At 36.8% G+C, this 16,647-nt stretch overlaps 3 protein-coding genes across 3 annotated transcripts; 1 reads left to right on the forward strand and 2 right to left on the reverse strand.

Annotated features, from left to right (window-relative positions):
* Positions 1-2,052: 2,052 nt before the first annotated feature.
* Positions 2,053-3,594, reverse strand: LOC137713234 (uncharacterized). The gene has a single exon (XM_068452519.2). It carries the CDS (start codon positions 3,280-3,282, stop codon positions 2,281-2,283), a length of 1,002 nt encoding a protein of 333 aa, XP_068308620.1. The 5' UTR covers positions 3,283-3,594; the 3' UTR covers positions 2,053-2,280.
* Positions 3,595-5,046: 1,452 nt separating this feature from the next.
* On the reverse strand, positions 5,047-9,379 carry LOC137713533 (enoyl-[acyl-carrier-protein] reductase [NADH] 1, chloroplastic). Its single transcript, XM_068452844.2, has 13 exons — positions 9,211-9,379; positions 8,274-8,585; positions 7,668-7,777; positions 7,516-7,571; positions 7,328-7,412; positions 7,193-7,240; positions 6,577-6,651; positions 6,382-6,493; positions 6,178-6,229; positions 6,045-6,096; positions 5,878-5,935; positions 5,510-5,608; positions 5,047-5,395 (listed from the first exon to the last, which is right to left on the reverse strand). The coding sequence occupies exons 2-13, from the start codon at positions 8,548-8,550 to the stop codon at positions 5,241-5,243; spliced, it is 1,179 nt and encodes a 392-aa protein (XP_068308945.1). The 5' UTR covers positions 8,551-8,585; positions 9,211-9,379; the 3' UTR covers positions 5,047-5,240.
* A 2,939-nt stretch (positions 9,380-12,318) lies between these two features.
* Positions 12,319-15,712, forward strand: LOC137713059 (zinc finger CCCH domain-containing protein 52). Its single transcript, XM_068452299.2, has 3 exons — positions 12,319-12,653; positions 13,293-13,353; positions 14,689-15,712. Exons 1-3 carry the CDS (start codon positions 12,578-12,580, stop codon positions 15,440-15,442), a joined length of 891 nt encoding a protein of 296 aa, XP_068308400.1. The 5' UTR covers positions 12,319-12,577; the 3' UTR covers positions 15,443-15,712.
* The last annotated feature ends 935 nt before the right edge of the window (positions 15,713-16,647 follow it).

The following is a 16,647-nucleotide window of genomic DNA, read 5'->3' on the forward strand; positions in this document are numbered from 1 at the left end:
ATTGTTTTTGGTACTTTAAAATTTATATTCTACACTTCTTATAAATGTATATTTTTTTTATTAAAGAATGTTTAGAGTGCAAATTGAAATTGAGATTTGTGATGCCAATAACAATTCTCAAAAAAATTATCAAGTTTAAAATTTGCACAAATTACGCTTTTTGCAAGTATCATTACCATATAAAATTAGAATAATGCTATTTACACATACTTTTACTTTTTACTTAGTGTTATTAATTTTGAGTATCGATTTTTTTCAATTCATTCGATTTAACGGTAAAATTTGAAAGGATTGTGCAAGAAGTAAAAATGAGTATGTAGATAGTACTACTTTATCAATTATAGGATTAAGTACCTAAAAAACTCAATATTTTAGTATCACTTCAACTTTTTGAGGATAAAAGAAATTTAATTAAGGGAGAAGTCTCGGAAACACCCGAGTCTTCTAGGGTCATACAACAGGGCATTTCTAGCTTACTTGGACTCAAATAATAATAAAAATAACTTCAAAAATGACATGAAAATGAAAAAATAAATAACAAATAACAAATTTACAAAGAATATAAAAAATGAAAAACAAAAATGAAGATCGGGAAATATTAAGTCCTCGCCACCTCCAAGCTCCACCTGTGGCCATCAAAACCCCATCCCAATTTTTATACTAGTCTTGAAAGCTTTGACTGGCCTACTTGGTGGTTGCAAATATTAAGTCCTTGGTGAGTTAAATATGATAAGGGAATAAGGGAGGAAGACTCAGAAAGAAGGGGAGAAAGAACTTAGGCTGATATTGATGTATCACCTTCATAATCTTGATATTAAAGGAGAAACCTACAAGATTGAATCTGGTCTATTTCCAATACTTTAGACCTGTTGTAAGTCCTGAGTCAGCAAGTGCACCTGCCACTAGATTTATTTGTTTGATAACATGTTGAAGCTCTATGTGATCCGTGTGGGTGATGATGTGAAGTGGATACCCTTCTTGACCACTCCCAGCCGCTACAACATATTTGTTTTGCTTTGGTTTGGAGTGACCTTGAGTTGTAGGGTGAAGTTGGTGATTGTGTATTGGGTTTGAGGGTGATAGCTTGTGACTATTAGTTGGTGGAGGCTATACTTCCATGACCATCTATTGATTTTGGAGACAAAGTAAGCTCTAATTTAACAAAAATTTAACTAGGGCTTAACGGATATGACATTTTCAATAGGTTGGATACTTATTTGGAATGTTAAAAAAGTAATGGTTCGGAGTTTTAGGTTCTTAATCAAAATTATATGATTAGATTTGTTTAATTTCTTAAATTTTATTTAAAAATCATCTCTACAACAAATTATTGGATTCATAATCCTTTATGCTTTCAAAAGTATGAAACAAATCCACATTATAATTCATGATGAATCATCTATTTAGTTACATTTCAACGATCTTCAAATAAAGATTAAAAATTGAATGATTCCGATTTAGAATTTATACCATAAAAACATGTTATTCACAAGAGGTGAATATATGTCTTTTCCTTCAATAGGGATGCAAGTAATATATTTAGTTTTTTTTTTTTAAATGTGAAAATAACGTCTTGCAGAATTGTATTATGACATTTTCCGTCTCTTTTGTGCTTGGTAAGGAGGCTTTGTTCATACGACTATGTTCTTTTTATTACAAGTGATAATTTACATCAATCTACACTAAGAGAAATATAAAGTATGTGAACCTGGAATACAGTATATTGAAGAGGAAGCAATCAGATCTATGCATCCTGGTTTCGATCCTCAGCGATCCTTTTCTTTCCTAACAACTAATTTAACTCGTGAATGCTATATCGTTTGTGAAAAAAAGAAAAAGAAAAAAGATAATTCATTACTTACCGTACAGCTAGAATTATGAAGCCCAAGTTCTCATATTGAGCATACCCGCATAAGTTGAATGAGCTCAAAACACATGGAAAATGGAACTGTACGTTTTTAGCACTTACACAACTTTTGTACGACAGTTCAGATAATTATATAGAATTTGTGACATGACAGATATGTTAAAACTAGAAGCACGATTGCATGATTAACCAAAGTATCACTGTTTTAATCGAAAAATTCATCGGTATCCGTACCCCCGACCTTATTATTCAGCAATTTACAAAAACAAAATATCTAACAATATCGATCAAAAATCAAAATTACCAAAATCAATAAACAATCCATTGATTCTATTCGGTCCATAGCTCACTACCAGACTAGCACGATTTCGAATTTTCCACAAATTCAGGCGCCGGCACGGCGGAGCCACCCATCAGTGACCGATTGCCTTCTTCAGTTCCTCCGCCACATCGCCCTCCGGCGACTTCTTATTCCCGTTCGACCGCCAATCCACTTTCCCGCTCGAATTTCTACTTCCCCCATTTGTCTCAGCAATCGACTTCGCGGTGTCGGCAATTTCGTGGCGCAGATCCTCCACGGCTTTCCTCAGTAACCCGTTCTCCGTCCGCAAAGCCTCCAGCTGATGCTTCACCCTAAAACAAGCCTCCGCCACCTCACCATTTCCCGGAAATGTAACCCCCTTATCCTCCGCCGCTGCCTTTGTTGCTTTGCCATTCGATTCCCAGCCGTCCACGTGTTCGATCCCAATCTTGTTCATCACCAAGAATGGGATTTTCTGAAAAGCAATCCCCGCCGTCGGATTCGCCCCAGATCTCTTCACCTCCGCGGGAACCCGAACCCCCCACCTCAAACTCACCACGGCCCGGTTCCTCACCGGCATCGACGTCCTCGCCGCCACCTCCATCCCGGAGAACACACCCGTGAGAACTCCATCCGCCGGATTCTCCGATGGCAAAACCGTGATTTTCTTTCCCGAAAACTCCGCCTCCACCACTGGCGTCTCCACCACAGCGGCGTCGTTTTGAGAACCGACGATCTTCTCGAAGACCGATGACTGTGACTTCTTGATCGAGAAGTCGCCGAACTGTGGCTTGAAATGGAGCATGAAGCTAGGGTTTCTCCCGCGGCCGAGGAGATTGAACTCGGCGCTCATCAGCATGGAGCTAGAAATCGGCGATCCGAAGGATCCCGTCCCGGTCTTAACGACGAGGGAGAAAGGGTTCCACGCGTCGTTGGGACGATACGCGATCTTGACGGACGGCCCGGATTCGAAGAAGGTGCCGAGGTTGAGAGTGAGCTCCTTGGACTCGCCCGCGACGATGCCGGACTGGAAGGGGAGGCCCAGGATGCTGAGTGGGACCTTGGCCCGCATCAATGGCTTCTGGTCCTCACGGAATTTGACCGACGCTTTCATTGTTTTGTTGTTGCAGAAAACCCTAATTCGGAATTTTGGAGGAAAAGGGGGTAAAATTTATAACCGATTTGATGTTGGGTTGTCACACTGAATTTGGCAGTGAATTGAGTTTTTGGCTTGATTTGGAGATTCATGTGGGAGTTGTCATCTGCTCGGGTCCGTCAGGATTTAGCCCTCGAGTTGGGGTAATTTACGAAAATGGGGGTTTCTGTTTTTTGTTGTCTGAGATGGTGTTTACAAATGGTAGGTGTATATGAATGAGAATCTTTGAATTGTGTTCGGTTATCGTACATTAAACATTCAGTTTTTGTTAGGTACTGTTCATGTTTAATTTTAAATACAAGTATTTAAAATGATTTTTGATCACATAATGTACGATGAACGGACATGATTTGAAAATCCTCACAAAGAAAATTTGGATATAGTGCATGTTGGTCGAGGAGGGGATCAGTTTGGTGACACGTGGCACGAAGTTTAAATTTTTAAATTTTTTTGGAAGTAGTGAAATTTAAATTTTGAAATTTTAAATATTTTCGAAATAATTGAGTTGAGTTGGTGGTAATAACGTTTAGGCGCGGATTTGGTTGCTGAATGCTCATTGCTAGAGTGCTCCAAATGGCGAGCATTTTTCTCATCTTCGAAAATGAAGGTGATGTTCACTTTTCTATCGATTGTGGTTAGATTAAGATTAAATTTCAAAATTTATGTCTTCAATCAATTAAATCAAAATAATTTAATGGAAAAATAGCACTCTAGCAAAAACTAATTGCAAAACCAGAAGGAAAAATTCACAAGTGACTGGATTTGGATTTGGAAAGGACCGAGAAATTGAAATCGTGTATTCTCATCTCAACCCAATTAGGTCCCGTTAATGATAGAGCGGAAATACAAAGAAAAACTATAGATAAATAAGAGATAGAAAAGTAGGAATATGGGAGAGACGTAGAAAGAAATGTATAGAAAAACACAAAACGAAAAATCATAAACTATGTGCCTTGGCAAAGGTCATCATGGCGCGCTTTTGGACATCATAACCCACTAGATGACACTTGATGACCTATGTCAAGGCACATAATAAGGAAGGAATCACAACTAGAGGTTTTGTTAACTGTATTCTCAAACAGTTGGAGAAACGAAGTAGAAGTGGAAGCAGCTCAGTCTCTTGGACGGGCAGTCTCAATTGTTTTCCAGAAACCTGCCCGATGCTGCACTAGGTAATAACAGCTACCCATTTTTTTCTGTTTCATACATTCCTTCTGTTTCGAATTCTTTGAATGGTTATAGGGTTTCTTACTTGGTTATTACATGGTTTTGTCTTTGTTATTTCAGCGCCAAGAAATGCTCCTTCTGCCGAAAAAAATTGCTTCCGGGGAGGCTACTTACAGACACTTGGTCTTCCGATTTGATTTCAAGGACTATAGCTGATTTGATGACGGATTTTCCTCTAATAAATGATGCATTTGTGAAATTCTCAGTTCATGAAAGAGATTGTTGGGGACGGCGAGCAGCTGATGCCGCGCAGGACCTATGAAGTAAACAAATCAAGCAATCCTCAAGGCGATTTGCTATGCGAAGATTCTCAAACAACACCATCCACAACATCAATTAGGAAGTTCTCGAGGAACAGAGGGTTGGTTATGCAGGAGCAGCCAGTTGGGGAAGGCATGTCTGAGCCTGATACTAATCAATCGATTGTGGAAGACTCACCCGTGCGCAATTGCAGTCAAGAAAACGCTGATGCCATTCGAAAAGGGAAGCGTAAAATGATGTGAAATTTCATCGCACCTTTCATTTTGGTTGTGAATAACAATTACACCAATAACAAATGTCATTTTGGATTCAGCATACATAACAATGTCAACAGCAAAAATGGATTCCAACTAAAAAGACCCTACTACCCTCAATTCTTGATGGAAAACACCCATGCTATTTTTGACCTCTAGCACTAGCACAGAGAGTTACTTTGCGGCTTTTGGAATATCAAGGTTTTCAAAAACTGGGCTGTCAACTCCGACTCCCATCGCATTCAGACCATTGTCCACATATAGAACAGTTCCGGTGATAGCTGATGCCAACGGCGATGCCAGGAAGGCAGCAGCGTTCCCCACCTCCTCTGTGTTCATGAAAGTTTGAAGTTCAATTAAGTTTGCAAGGTAAAATCGTGTATAATGAAGAATGGAAAATATGATTTTCATGCTTGTATTTGGTTGTGTACTTAATCACTCACCAGCGGATAGTTCTTTCTGCAAGGGTGCATTTTCCGACGAGTAATCAATCATCATATCAATGAATCCAATTGCCTTTGCCGCACGACTTCTTAATGGTCCTGCATTAGCAAGAGAAGAAAATGTGAGGACACAGAAGCATGCAGCAAGGGTTTAACAAAAATGTGAGGTCTAGATAAGCTTGAAGCCCCGATAACAAAAATGTGCCACTATCGCTTATCAACACCTTATGTTGAATGTAGCTAATTAGCTTATCATTAAAAGCATGCATGAAACATCGATATTTTGGTTTCAGAACATAAACACCGTTTGACGTCAAGGTGGTCAAGAGTGGAAGATAGATTCTGTCAACAGAAAATAATTGTAGTACCTGCAGATATTGTGTTAACTCTAATGTTGTGCTTTCTTCCAGCTTCAAAGGCCAGCACCTGAATTCAAGCGTAGAAATGGGATATATAAGTTTGATTACAAAAAATTAGGAAAAATCTAGACAATGGTCAATCTAAAAGATAATACAGCAGCAGATAAAAGACTCACACGTGTGTCACTCTCTAAAGCAGCCTTAGCTGAACTCATCCCTCCACCATATCTGCAAGTAAAATAGCTTAAAAAAAAAGTTTACTCTGAGAATAACTATTGACGAATAGTATCAATGCAAGAAGACACGTACCCGGGAATGATCCTTTCTGAAGCAATGTATGTTAGAGAGAGTGAAGCACCACCTGCCACGATAACATTTACCTTTAGATTCAAGGCTGTCTAAAAACACTCGCTAGAACATCACGGGATTTTTGAAAATTGAAGAGCGGAGGAGAGGAGGAGGAGGAGGAGGAGGAGGAGGAGGAGAAAGAAAGTACTAAAGTTAGAGTAGTGCCTGGGTTCATTATTGGAGCAAAATGCTTGAGTAAAGAAACATATGAGTAACTCGATGCAGAGATAGCTGCAAGATATCCATATCTTGACGTCTCCAAAAGAGGTTTGGTAACCTGTGAATGATACATTTACTTCCTAAGTAACACGAAGATCTTAAACAATGTAGCAAAACCTAAAAAAAGGAAGAAATATTCACCTCTGGCCCATTGGCAAGAGAGTGGACGAGGATATCAATGCTGCCAAAATCCTGCTTCACAGATTCCACAACCTCCTACGAAACATATTTACAGAATCAGACAATATAGCCGAGCCGGGCCAAATTCTTAACCCAACATCTGGAAACAAAACCTATAATAAAGAAGAATTTGAGCTCGACCATATTCAATTATAACCTATATGTTTGCAAATAAGCTTGAGACATTTCAAGCATGTAATTCATCTGGAAACATTTAGTTTAACCATCATACCTCTAACAAATTCTATTTTTCATCTTGAAGATCGCATCTAATGAGCAACAAATGGCACATTACTAGGGGTATGGAGGTTTCTGTCTCCTTATGAGAATACCTTTCACTATTTTGTTGTCGGGTCTAAGTTATGGGAAATTATACTAGATAGGCCAAACCTTTTATGTTTTTGGAGGGAAAGGGAGGAGTCAAGGCCAGGTCCCCCCCCCCCCCCCCCCTCCTCCTCTTCCTTTTGTGGCTCTGTGTGTCACTTAAAGGCCGAAAGATTATTCATTATCTGCTAACCGGTAAAATAATAATTTAATAACTTCAATTGAACTGTAATCTGGTGAACAAAAATGGTACCTTAACAGTCCAATTTGAGGACCCCAAGTAGCGTTTGTTGGTTTTTATCTGCAGAAAACACACTACGAGCATCACTACAAATATAATTTGGCTCAAATTTTACATTCCAGAAACTAAAAATCAGGAGATTCATACATCTTCAGGAACATCCTCGGGACTGTCAAAAACTGCATCTAATGGGTAAACCTTGGTAATTTCCATCAAAGAGCCATCTGGCAGTCTGAAAGGGGATAAAGAAACAAAAGGAAAGCCTGAATTAGACACAGATAGATAAACATCAATAGATTTGCATGAAATGCAGGAAACGAAAGATCTGCACTTACTTGCGTGTCTCGTCAAACTTTCCACGCCTTAAACTGGACTCAAAAATGTTCAGTGCCTATGCCAAGGAAAACTTCATTAAAAAACTATACATTTTCGTCAACAGTTAAGGCTCCAATATCACTAGAGAATTCAGTTATATCTATTTACATACCGGCACCCATGTACCAACTAGAATTTCAGCCCCAGCAGCAGCAAGAGCTTTTGATATTGCCCATCCATATCCATGATCATCAGCCACACCAGCAATGAATGCTCTCTTTCCTGCAAATAGTTGTCTCAGTGTTAGATTCATCAGATTCAATGTTCTTCTTGTGTGAACAATTATCAACGAAACTAATCCATCTGAGAAAGCCAATACATCGATAGTTCCATTTCCAAATAATCTAAACAATGAAAGCAAACCCATGGTCTTGCTTTGCCTTCCAAAAGTGTCTTCCTAGACGAAGTCACATTCCTTTTGATATCCTCTTGATTTAGAGCTAGAATGGAATTATAAATTGTAAACCATACACTGCATTCATCAGTGACAAGTGACAACCCAGTAAACTAAAATAATATATCATTGACGATAATGACAAAGACCTTCACGAAAAACTTCATTAGAAATATCTGATCCGTAATAACTATTGTTGTTGCTCGACTTTAATTGTGCGTCATTAACATGCAAGTTCGTTACAACAAAGAAAAACACAGAACCTCATATACACGTTACAAAATTGAGTACTTAAGCACAATTTCTAGAAGAAAGATGTTTGACCTCTCAAATCAATAGGCAATCCTGGTAGTGGAGTGTTCTCAGCTACTCCTGACATTGCTCTTGTGACAACCTTCACGGATTTCGCAGGCCCTGATTTCAAGCTCTGGGAGAATGGCTGTGTTGCTGAGATGTGCGAAGAACTCTTAAGCCTTCGCCAAACTCCCACCTCGCTGTTTGTACCGAACTTTGCTGTGCATGACATATAAGTTCTTTGAGAGGACGATATGCAACGCTTAACCGCTGCCATGTGTGATCCGGGAGCTGCAGTCGTGGCCATTTTAGATACAAATCACAAGAAACCGAATCACAGTTCTGCAAGATCAGGAAGAATACTAAGTTCAAACCTCTCACATCTTATCAGCAATCATTAGAGACATTCCGATACCGATTTTAACTACTAACACAGGCAGTAAATTAAACTTTTTTTTTTCTTCATAAAAGTAAAAACAAATCAAGAAACTGTAAACTGTGTCGTCTGATGCAATTAAAAACAATAATTTATGTGATCAAATCTTAACAGGATGAACAACTAATTTGGCACATCATTTTTCCACACTGGAAAACCACTTTATCACAAATTATTGGGTAAATATTTTGGATTAAGTGGTGTTAATAATTGAGATTAGACTTAGGTACTTGAATCTAACGGAAGACGTGACACAGTACTGAGTGCAATAACATTCTAGGATTCATATAAAGGCTTTGTTGTTGTTGTTAATAATTAAGATTATAATAACAACATCACATAAAGATTAGTTCTTTTCACTTCACTGAATCACTAGCACAATCTAAACACACACAAAACATCAAATCAACCCAGATTGAAAACATTCCTAAAATACTAACAACATGATCAAATCCTACGTCTGAACCGATCAGGAATCGGTGGAGATGCGTCGACATTGAACCCATTTCATAGAAAGATCCGAAGACTCACCTGCGACTTGCGCTGTGGTGTGCTGGGGGAGAGAAGAACAAGGTTTCGTTGGAGTGTTTATATGAAATGTGAGTGTCTGTCTTCTTTTGTGTGGGGATTTTCGATGAAATCGAGGTTTTTGGTTTGTTGGATGGTTGGAGTTGGTGACTGTTCTCGTAAATGCCGATTGAGGGGGAGGAGAGACCGTTGAGCTGTGTTGTATTTGGCGCCCTTGTGAAATGACATTTTTGCCCTCGTTCTTATTGGGCCTTTTGGATTGGGCTTGTGTATTAGAGAAATTTTATGCATCTTATGTGTGACAAATTCGAATACGACAAGTTGCACGATTTGAAATTCATACAAATATAGAATCCAATTTACATGGTTAACACTATTTAACAAGGTTTTATTAGTAAAAGAATAACCTTTTCTCATTTTCTTGTTTTTCAAATTTTGAATAAGCAATGCTAAGAAAGGAAGACTCGCACATAAATTATCTAACCACCTGCATTAAAAGCCTCTTGCACTTCTAATGGCAATTTTAGTTTGCCTTTTACTTCATAAAAACATCTTGATGGTGCGCCACAAGTAGTATAATAGTATATCTCTATACTTGTAAGTTGAATGTTTAAAACTTGACTCACATGAATGAAGGGTTCGATACCTTAACTTTTATGGCTAATCAAGTTTGTGTTGCTTAACATTAATCTCCTCTAAAGTAAAATACTTATAGTTTTTTTTTTTTGACTTATTATTATCTATACTAAGAGAGAGGGGTCAGGCGTAGCCTCACTATCGGTTAGCAATAATGTGGTTCAAATTTGCCTTTGGTAAGAATTGAACTTAAGATCTCTCACTTACAAGTGAAGACGAATACCACTAAATACTAGTACTAAGTGACTAAAATACTTACAGTTAAAAAAAGAACATTTATTTATGGAGATTATTTACCTCCCACACACCTTTGTTAATTTTTTGCTATTTATCTTTGTAAATTTCGATTTGATCAACCGAAAATTAAGAAAAGCATGTGAAAATTCAAAATTGGTGACACTTCCCTTATTTATTTACTAGCATATGCCCCACACGTTGTATGCGAAAATAATTTTTGTTTTTATTTTAAAATGGGAAGGAGAAAGGGAGAAAAAAGGAATATGATTATAGAGAAGTTTTTTTTTTTTATATTTTATTTTTCAAAAATTAGAGGATGTTAGGATCATCCTTGGGTTAGGCTTTAAAAAAAAGGTAAATTTTAGTTTGTGTGAATTTACTTTATTACTCATGATTTTGTTTTATGAAAGAAGACAAAATTGTCCGTTTACACTCTTTTGATTAACAAAAAGGATTTTATTAATGTAGTTTTAGATATTAGTCTTTTGGCACATACTTTTTTCATATCGATTGCAACGTCAGGGGTGATGAAGGGCGCCAATTGATTTTCTCATATAATTTCTATGCGGTATGATTGGTTATTATTTAATTATTTAATTTTACAGCTTTATTCTTGTTATATTTTTTTAAAGGACAATTACAGATAGAGTTAAATTATTAGCAATGTTTCATAGATATACACACACAAAGTATGTGAATTATTTTACTTTGGTTGTTAAAATTGAAGGAGAGAGGAAGAGAGAGAGAAAGAGAGAATTGAGGAGAGAGGGAGAGAGGGTTTTTTTTTCTTTTCCTTAAATTAGAGATGATAAACTTACATGTAGGTGAGGTTTAAAACAAAAAAAAAAAAAAAACAAAATTTTGTTTTGTGAAGTTACATTACTTTTCTTAATTTTTTCGCTGTGATAAAAAATAAAAATGTATTTTTTATCATCTTTTGGTTGAAAAATAAGGTTTCATTAATGTAGTTTTAGACAGTGAAGACTTGCCTATGAACAAATAACTCATGGATGGATGCATTGGGCCTTTCATGCTGATGGCAATTTAGAAGGTGGGCTTTTTCTACTATTAGGCCGTGTGGCTACGGATACTTTGGGCCTTTAACTGTAATATTTGCAGGCCAATCATGCTTCCTAAGCCCAAGTAACTTCTGTTACTACATTAACTTTTACTATTTTACTTAAGCAATTCTCACACTATTTTTTACATTTTAATTGAATAATTAAAAACATAAATAAACAAAGTACACATGAGAAAAAAATAAAATGTGAGAGAATAAAAATAATCCATGGAAAAACCAAAGTAAAATAGTCAGTAACATAAATGAATGGAGAATATTAGAAAATTCACGATTTAGAAAAAATAGTCAACCAAATATTATTTTGTGAATACCTTAATAAAAATTATATTTTTATATAATAAAAACAAAAAACAGGTAAGAAATTAGATTGGAGCCTACGTCAGCAACCCAGCACAGACAAGCGGAGCCCAACCCCCCAAAATTTAACCGCCTTGAATCCCTAATTTTAAAAATCTTCAATTATTTCCACACACACACACACAAAAAAAAAAAAAAAAAACCAACCATACCAATTAGTACATGTGATTTATTATGTTTTTTTTTAACAAACGATATTATCTATACTAAAGGAAAGGAGGTGGACTTATCCTCACAATGGGCTAGCAATAATATGGTTCAAATTCGCATTTGTCGAGAATCGAACATAAGACATCTTACTTTCAAATGAACAAGAATATCATTAAATCGTAGTACTAAGTGGATATAATTTATTAATTAATTACAAGCATTTCGAAAATAAAAATTTATAATAGGAGAAATGTAAAATAGTCACAAATGCTTTTTCTTGACAACCTTCAAACTATTTTCGTCGCTGAAGAGATTATCATTTCTTTAGAGATTGATCTAGATAACTATTTCATCACTAAAATTTTATTCTATTTGGAAGAAAAACGTGAATGAAAAAATAGAGTTACCGAGTTATAAGACTTAAAAAAACAGTAAAATTATTTTTTGTTTAATTTAGTATATCGCCCAAAACTTTTAGTTTGGCCATTTTACTTAATTTTGTTGAATTAATTTAGTCATATCACCTTCTTTTAACGACAATTAGAATTATTTTATGGTAATTTAGATTATCAAATAACAGTATTTATTAGTGTAATTTCCTGACTTTTTTAAATAAAAAATAAATAGTTGATAATATAATAAATAATATCCGAAAGCTCTGGACTTTCCCACTCTCGTTTTCGAAGCCGCTTTCTTTTATCCTTCCAGCAGCTGCTGCTCTTCCTCTTCCAGAACCCTTCTTCTAGGGTTAGGGTTTGGGCTAGGGTTTGCCTCTCTGTGTCCCCCTTCATCACTAATCCTTTCCCTAGGGATCTCTGTACCACCAAATTAGGGATTCTTTCATCGTTTTCCGTTGTCGTTTTGTAGTGGTTTGGATTCGTTTTGGATCTCGATCTGGGTTCTGGAATAATGGATACTCGTAAAAGAGGGCGGCATGAAGGTGGCGGTCTTCACTCTAATGGCGGCTTCAAGAAGAACAAGCAAGGTTCGCTATTTGCTTTCTCTCACTCTGTTTCTTTTGAATTTGGTGAATCTACTGTTTTTTTGCTACTTTTTTCTGTTTTTTTTTGGCTGTAGTTTTTCTACTTTTTTTTTTTTTTCTGTTTGGTTGCTGAGAAAGTTTCTGAACTTGAAATTCCCTTTGCTGTATAAAGATTCCTGATTTACTAGAGTGTTATTTCTTTTTGCAACTTGGGTTTATCAGTATGTATTCAGATTTAGAGTGTGTGGTATGTTCTGCTGATGTGATATTGTGAAATTGTTTCTGGTTTTTGCTTAAATTTTTGTAATTTCTGAATTTTCATGTTTTTGTTAGTTTGTGTTCTTATACAATCTCCCAAGTTTGTGCCCTTCAAATGAAGTTGCTTTGGATGTGCACAAGGTCGTTTACGTAAGTTAAACGTGCTTAATACAAAATAATAATCGTCTAGAATTTGATGGTTAATGTAGTTACATAAACATCATGTTGTACTTGGATTATTTGGACTAGGATTATACAGGTAAAACTAATTTTGCTAATATTTGTATCGCTTTGGTTCAAATGAGTTTGAGATGCTCTACAACAATTGGATTAAAGATCAGGAGAAAATGTAACTGAGATAAAGTAATTAATGTTTTGTAACAGAATTGGAGTCCTTTTCAACCGGTGTAGGAAGCAAATCGAAGCCATGCACCAAATTTTTCAGGTTCAAATCTTTCTCATCTAAGTAAATATCATGAAATTTATCTTATCCGTTTTGAGGTAGTTATAAGCTTTTACAAAATGAAATCTTATAATTGCACTAATGAAATGGGAGTTCATAGTTGTTATACAGGTACATACTTCGCTTTGGTCTAATGAAGTTGACAAATTCCATGTAACAGAAAACTGATTTATTTATGAACTACATGGATAACCATTCACTTAGACCACATTCCGCACTTATGAAAATATAGTGAGATTGAGCATTGCATGTAAATGATTTGTATTGTATCTTGTAGCTCAATTAATGTTCCCAGTTTTTCCCAAACATTTGGTAAGATATAAACTAATGATACATTTTCTGGATTTTAGTAAATTTTCTAAGTTGTTGTACCATACAAATCAAATATCATAACTTGTACCAACCCTTTTCTGCTAAATTGAGAGTTAATTTCCCATACCTTTTGTTTAAGCTCTTGACGGCAACATTGGTTAGATATGACAATGTATTCTCTTCCTATCTCATAGAAAACTTAGCTCATAAATAACATATTTCAGTCACAATGATATGAGGCACTTGTCCGAGGAAAAAAAATTTCTTTCGATATTAGCTCCAAATCATACTTTCTACGGAGAGGCTTTTCTTTCTTTTATCTTGATCTTTGTGCCTTTACAATGGGAATGGTGGGACGTTTGATCAGGGCTATTTACGGTCTTGCAGAGTCTTGGGTCTTTTAGTAACTGTCTTTTTTTTTTTCCTCAGTTATAGGTACTGAGTTTGAATTATATGATTCTTGCAAGTAGTTTATATTGCCTTGCTATTATTCTGAAACTATTTGTAATCGTAGCCGTAAATTTTATTAATCAGATAATACTCAAGAATCTAGGAACCAGATTTTGTAAATCAAAATCATCTTATGTGTGCCTGCAATTCGCGAGTTTCAACAAATAATTCACCTTAGAATCAATATGTATATATATGTTCCTGAAGTTGTCTTGTATGAATCTAGATTGAATTTTATTCTCAACTCGACTCCATGTAGTTGGTATCAGGTTTCTGGAGTTGTGATTTTTTGTGCAAATGGAGGGTGTATTTGAGATTTTTGTGGTCCACTATTTTCAGTCATCTAAAACTTTGTGTGAATTCATATTTACCTGTACAGTGATACTGTGTCAGTCCTTGACAATTCTAGGAAGAACTTTTATACCGTGAAATCTTATTTCTTATCTTCAATTTGAGTGACCACTGTTGGCCTGAGCATTCATGTGTGTTTGTAGAGAATAGTAATTGAATTGTTTACAATCATCTGATTAGAGAACTCCATGATTCTCATTGCAGCACTGCTGGCTGTCCTTTTGGCGAGAGTTGCCACTTCCTGCACTATGTTCCTGGAGGTTACAATGCCGTGGCTCAGATGATGAATCTTGCGCCTGCCCCTCCGCCACCTAGGAACATTCCTGGCCCACCATCCCATTCCAATGGGTCCAATTCATCTGGAGTTAAATCGCGCATATGCAATAAATATAATTCTGCTGAAGGCTGCAAATTTGGTGACAAATGTCATTTTGCTCATGGTGAGTGGGAACTTGGCAAGCCTCTTGCTCAGTCCCACGATGATCCTCATGCCATGGGACCTGGTCCAGGCCGTATGGGTAATTGGATGGAGCCACACCCGGCACGCCCAGCATCTAGCTTTGGTGCCTCATCTACTGCAAAAATCAGTGTGGATGCATCACTTGCAGGAGCCATTATTGGGAAGGGAGGTGTACATTCGAAGCAGATTTGTCGCCAGACAGGAGCCAAGCTTTCAATCCGGGACCATGAGTCAAATCCCAATCTCAGGAACATTGAACTGGAGGGGACCTTTGAACAGATTCAGCAAGCTAGTGCCATGGTGAGTGAGCTAATTGCGACTGTTTCAATCTCTGGCCCTGGTAAGGCTCCGGGAGGAGGAGGCCCAGGAGCCCCAGCCCCTCCAGGAAGTAACTATAAGACGAAACTGTGTGATAATTTTACCAAAGGGACTTGCACCTTTGGAGAAAGATGTCACTTTGCACACGGGGCTGCTGAATTGCGGAAGTCTGGAGTGTGAGTGCTCTTTGAAATTCTTTTTGTTGCAGTCAGAATCTTGTACTAGTGGGAGAGCGGTTTTGATTTGTTGATGTGCGATGCTACCTAGAGGAATTAACAAGATTATGATATCATAGTTTTTGTGAGCATTTGGTGGCGCTTACTGCTAGTGTAGCTTTGTAGGCATAAGTTTTTACTTAATTGTGCTTGACATTTTGCTCATGTTAAAACTCGGTTAAAGGAACCTTTTTTGGGTCCAAAAATGTTGGTAATTTTGATGAGATTTGAAGAAGGTGATAGGATTTTAGTCGTGTTTCATTGGCTTGGAAAGTAAAAGAGAAGCTTTACTACAAAGCAAGCCACTAAGTGAATGAAAATGACTTGTATCATGGTGATTCGATTTTCATTTGATTTGTAGTTCGATTTTCATTTGATTTATACAATTTATTCGATTCCGAAAATGAGAGATTATAAGCTTGTAGCTCAGTAATCTTAGGTATGATCGTGGGGACGGGCAACAAGATCAAAAAGCCTACCAAAGACCACCAAAAGAACATAGGGAAATACTCATAAATAGAACAATTTCTTAATTTTGGGACATAAATAGGACATTTTGTATAGGCATATGGCGTGCACAACAATCGGACAGAAATAAGATTTTTCTTGCACCTTGAACGACCAAATTGTCCTCTTATATAAATAGGTTATTCAGAAATTTGAACCATTATTTCTCATTTGTAGAGAGAAACAGAGAGGAGAGAGAAAAGATCTCTTCTCTCGCCCAATTCTAGTTCGAAAGAAATCTAACCCACCCATCTTCTTCATCCAAGATCTCTCTCTAACCCACACCCATCTTCTTCATCCAAGCTCTCTCTCTTCTCTCTCTCTCTCTCTCTCTCTCTCTCTCTCTCTCTCTCTCTCTCTCTACATTTTGAATATGCACAAGAGCTCTCTCTTTAACCCACCCATCTTCGATTTTTACCTTTTCATTTGTAGGTTTTGTGAACTGAGTTTGCTTAATTTGACTTTTTGATTGATGGGTTTTTGGAGTTGAAGTGATTGGTTTGGTGTTTCTTGGAGGAGACCCAAATTCTTCAATTTTGTTTTTGTTTTTTTATTTTATCATTTCTTTGATTTATATGTGGGTTTTCATTTCTTTTGTCTTCTCCCTCCCTCTGCTCCCTCTTTTGATCCAAATTTACAAGCACTAAAATAGGGTTTGGCTTT

Source organism: Pyrus communis, chromosome 14 (assembly GCF_041283825.1).
Source record: "Pyrus communis isolate YQ-2024b chromosome 14, ASM4128382v1, whole genome shotgun sequence".
NCBI classification, from domain to species: Eukaryota; Viridiplantae; Streptophyta; class Magnoliopsida; order Rosales; family Rosaceae; genus Pyrus; species Pyrus communis.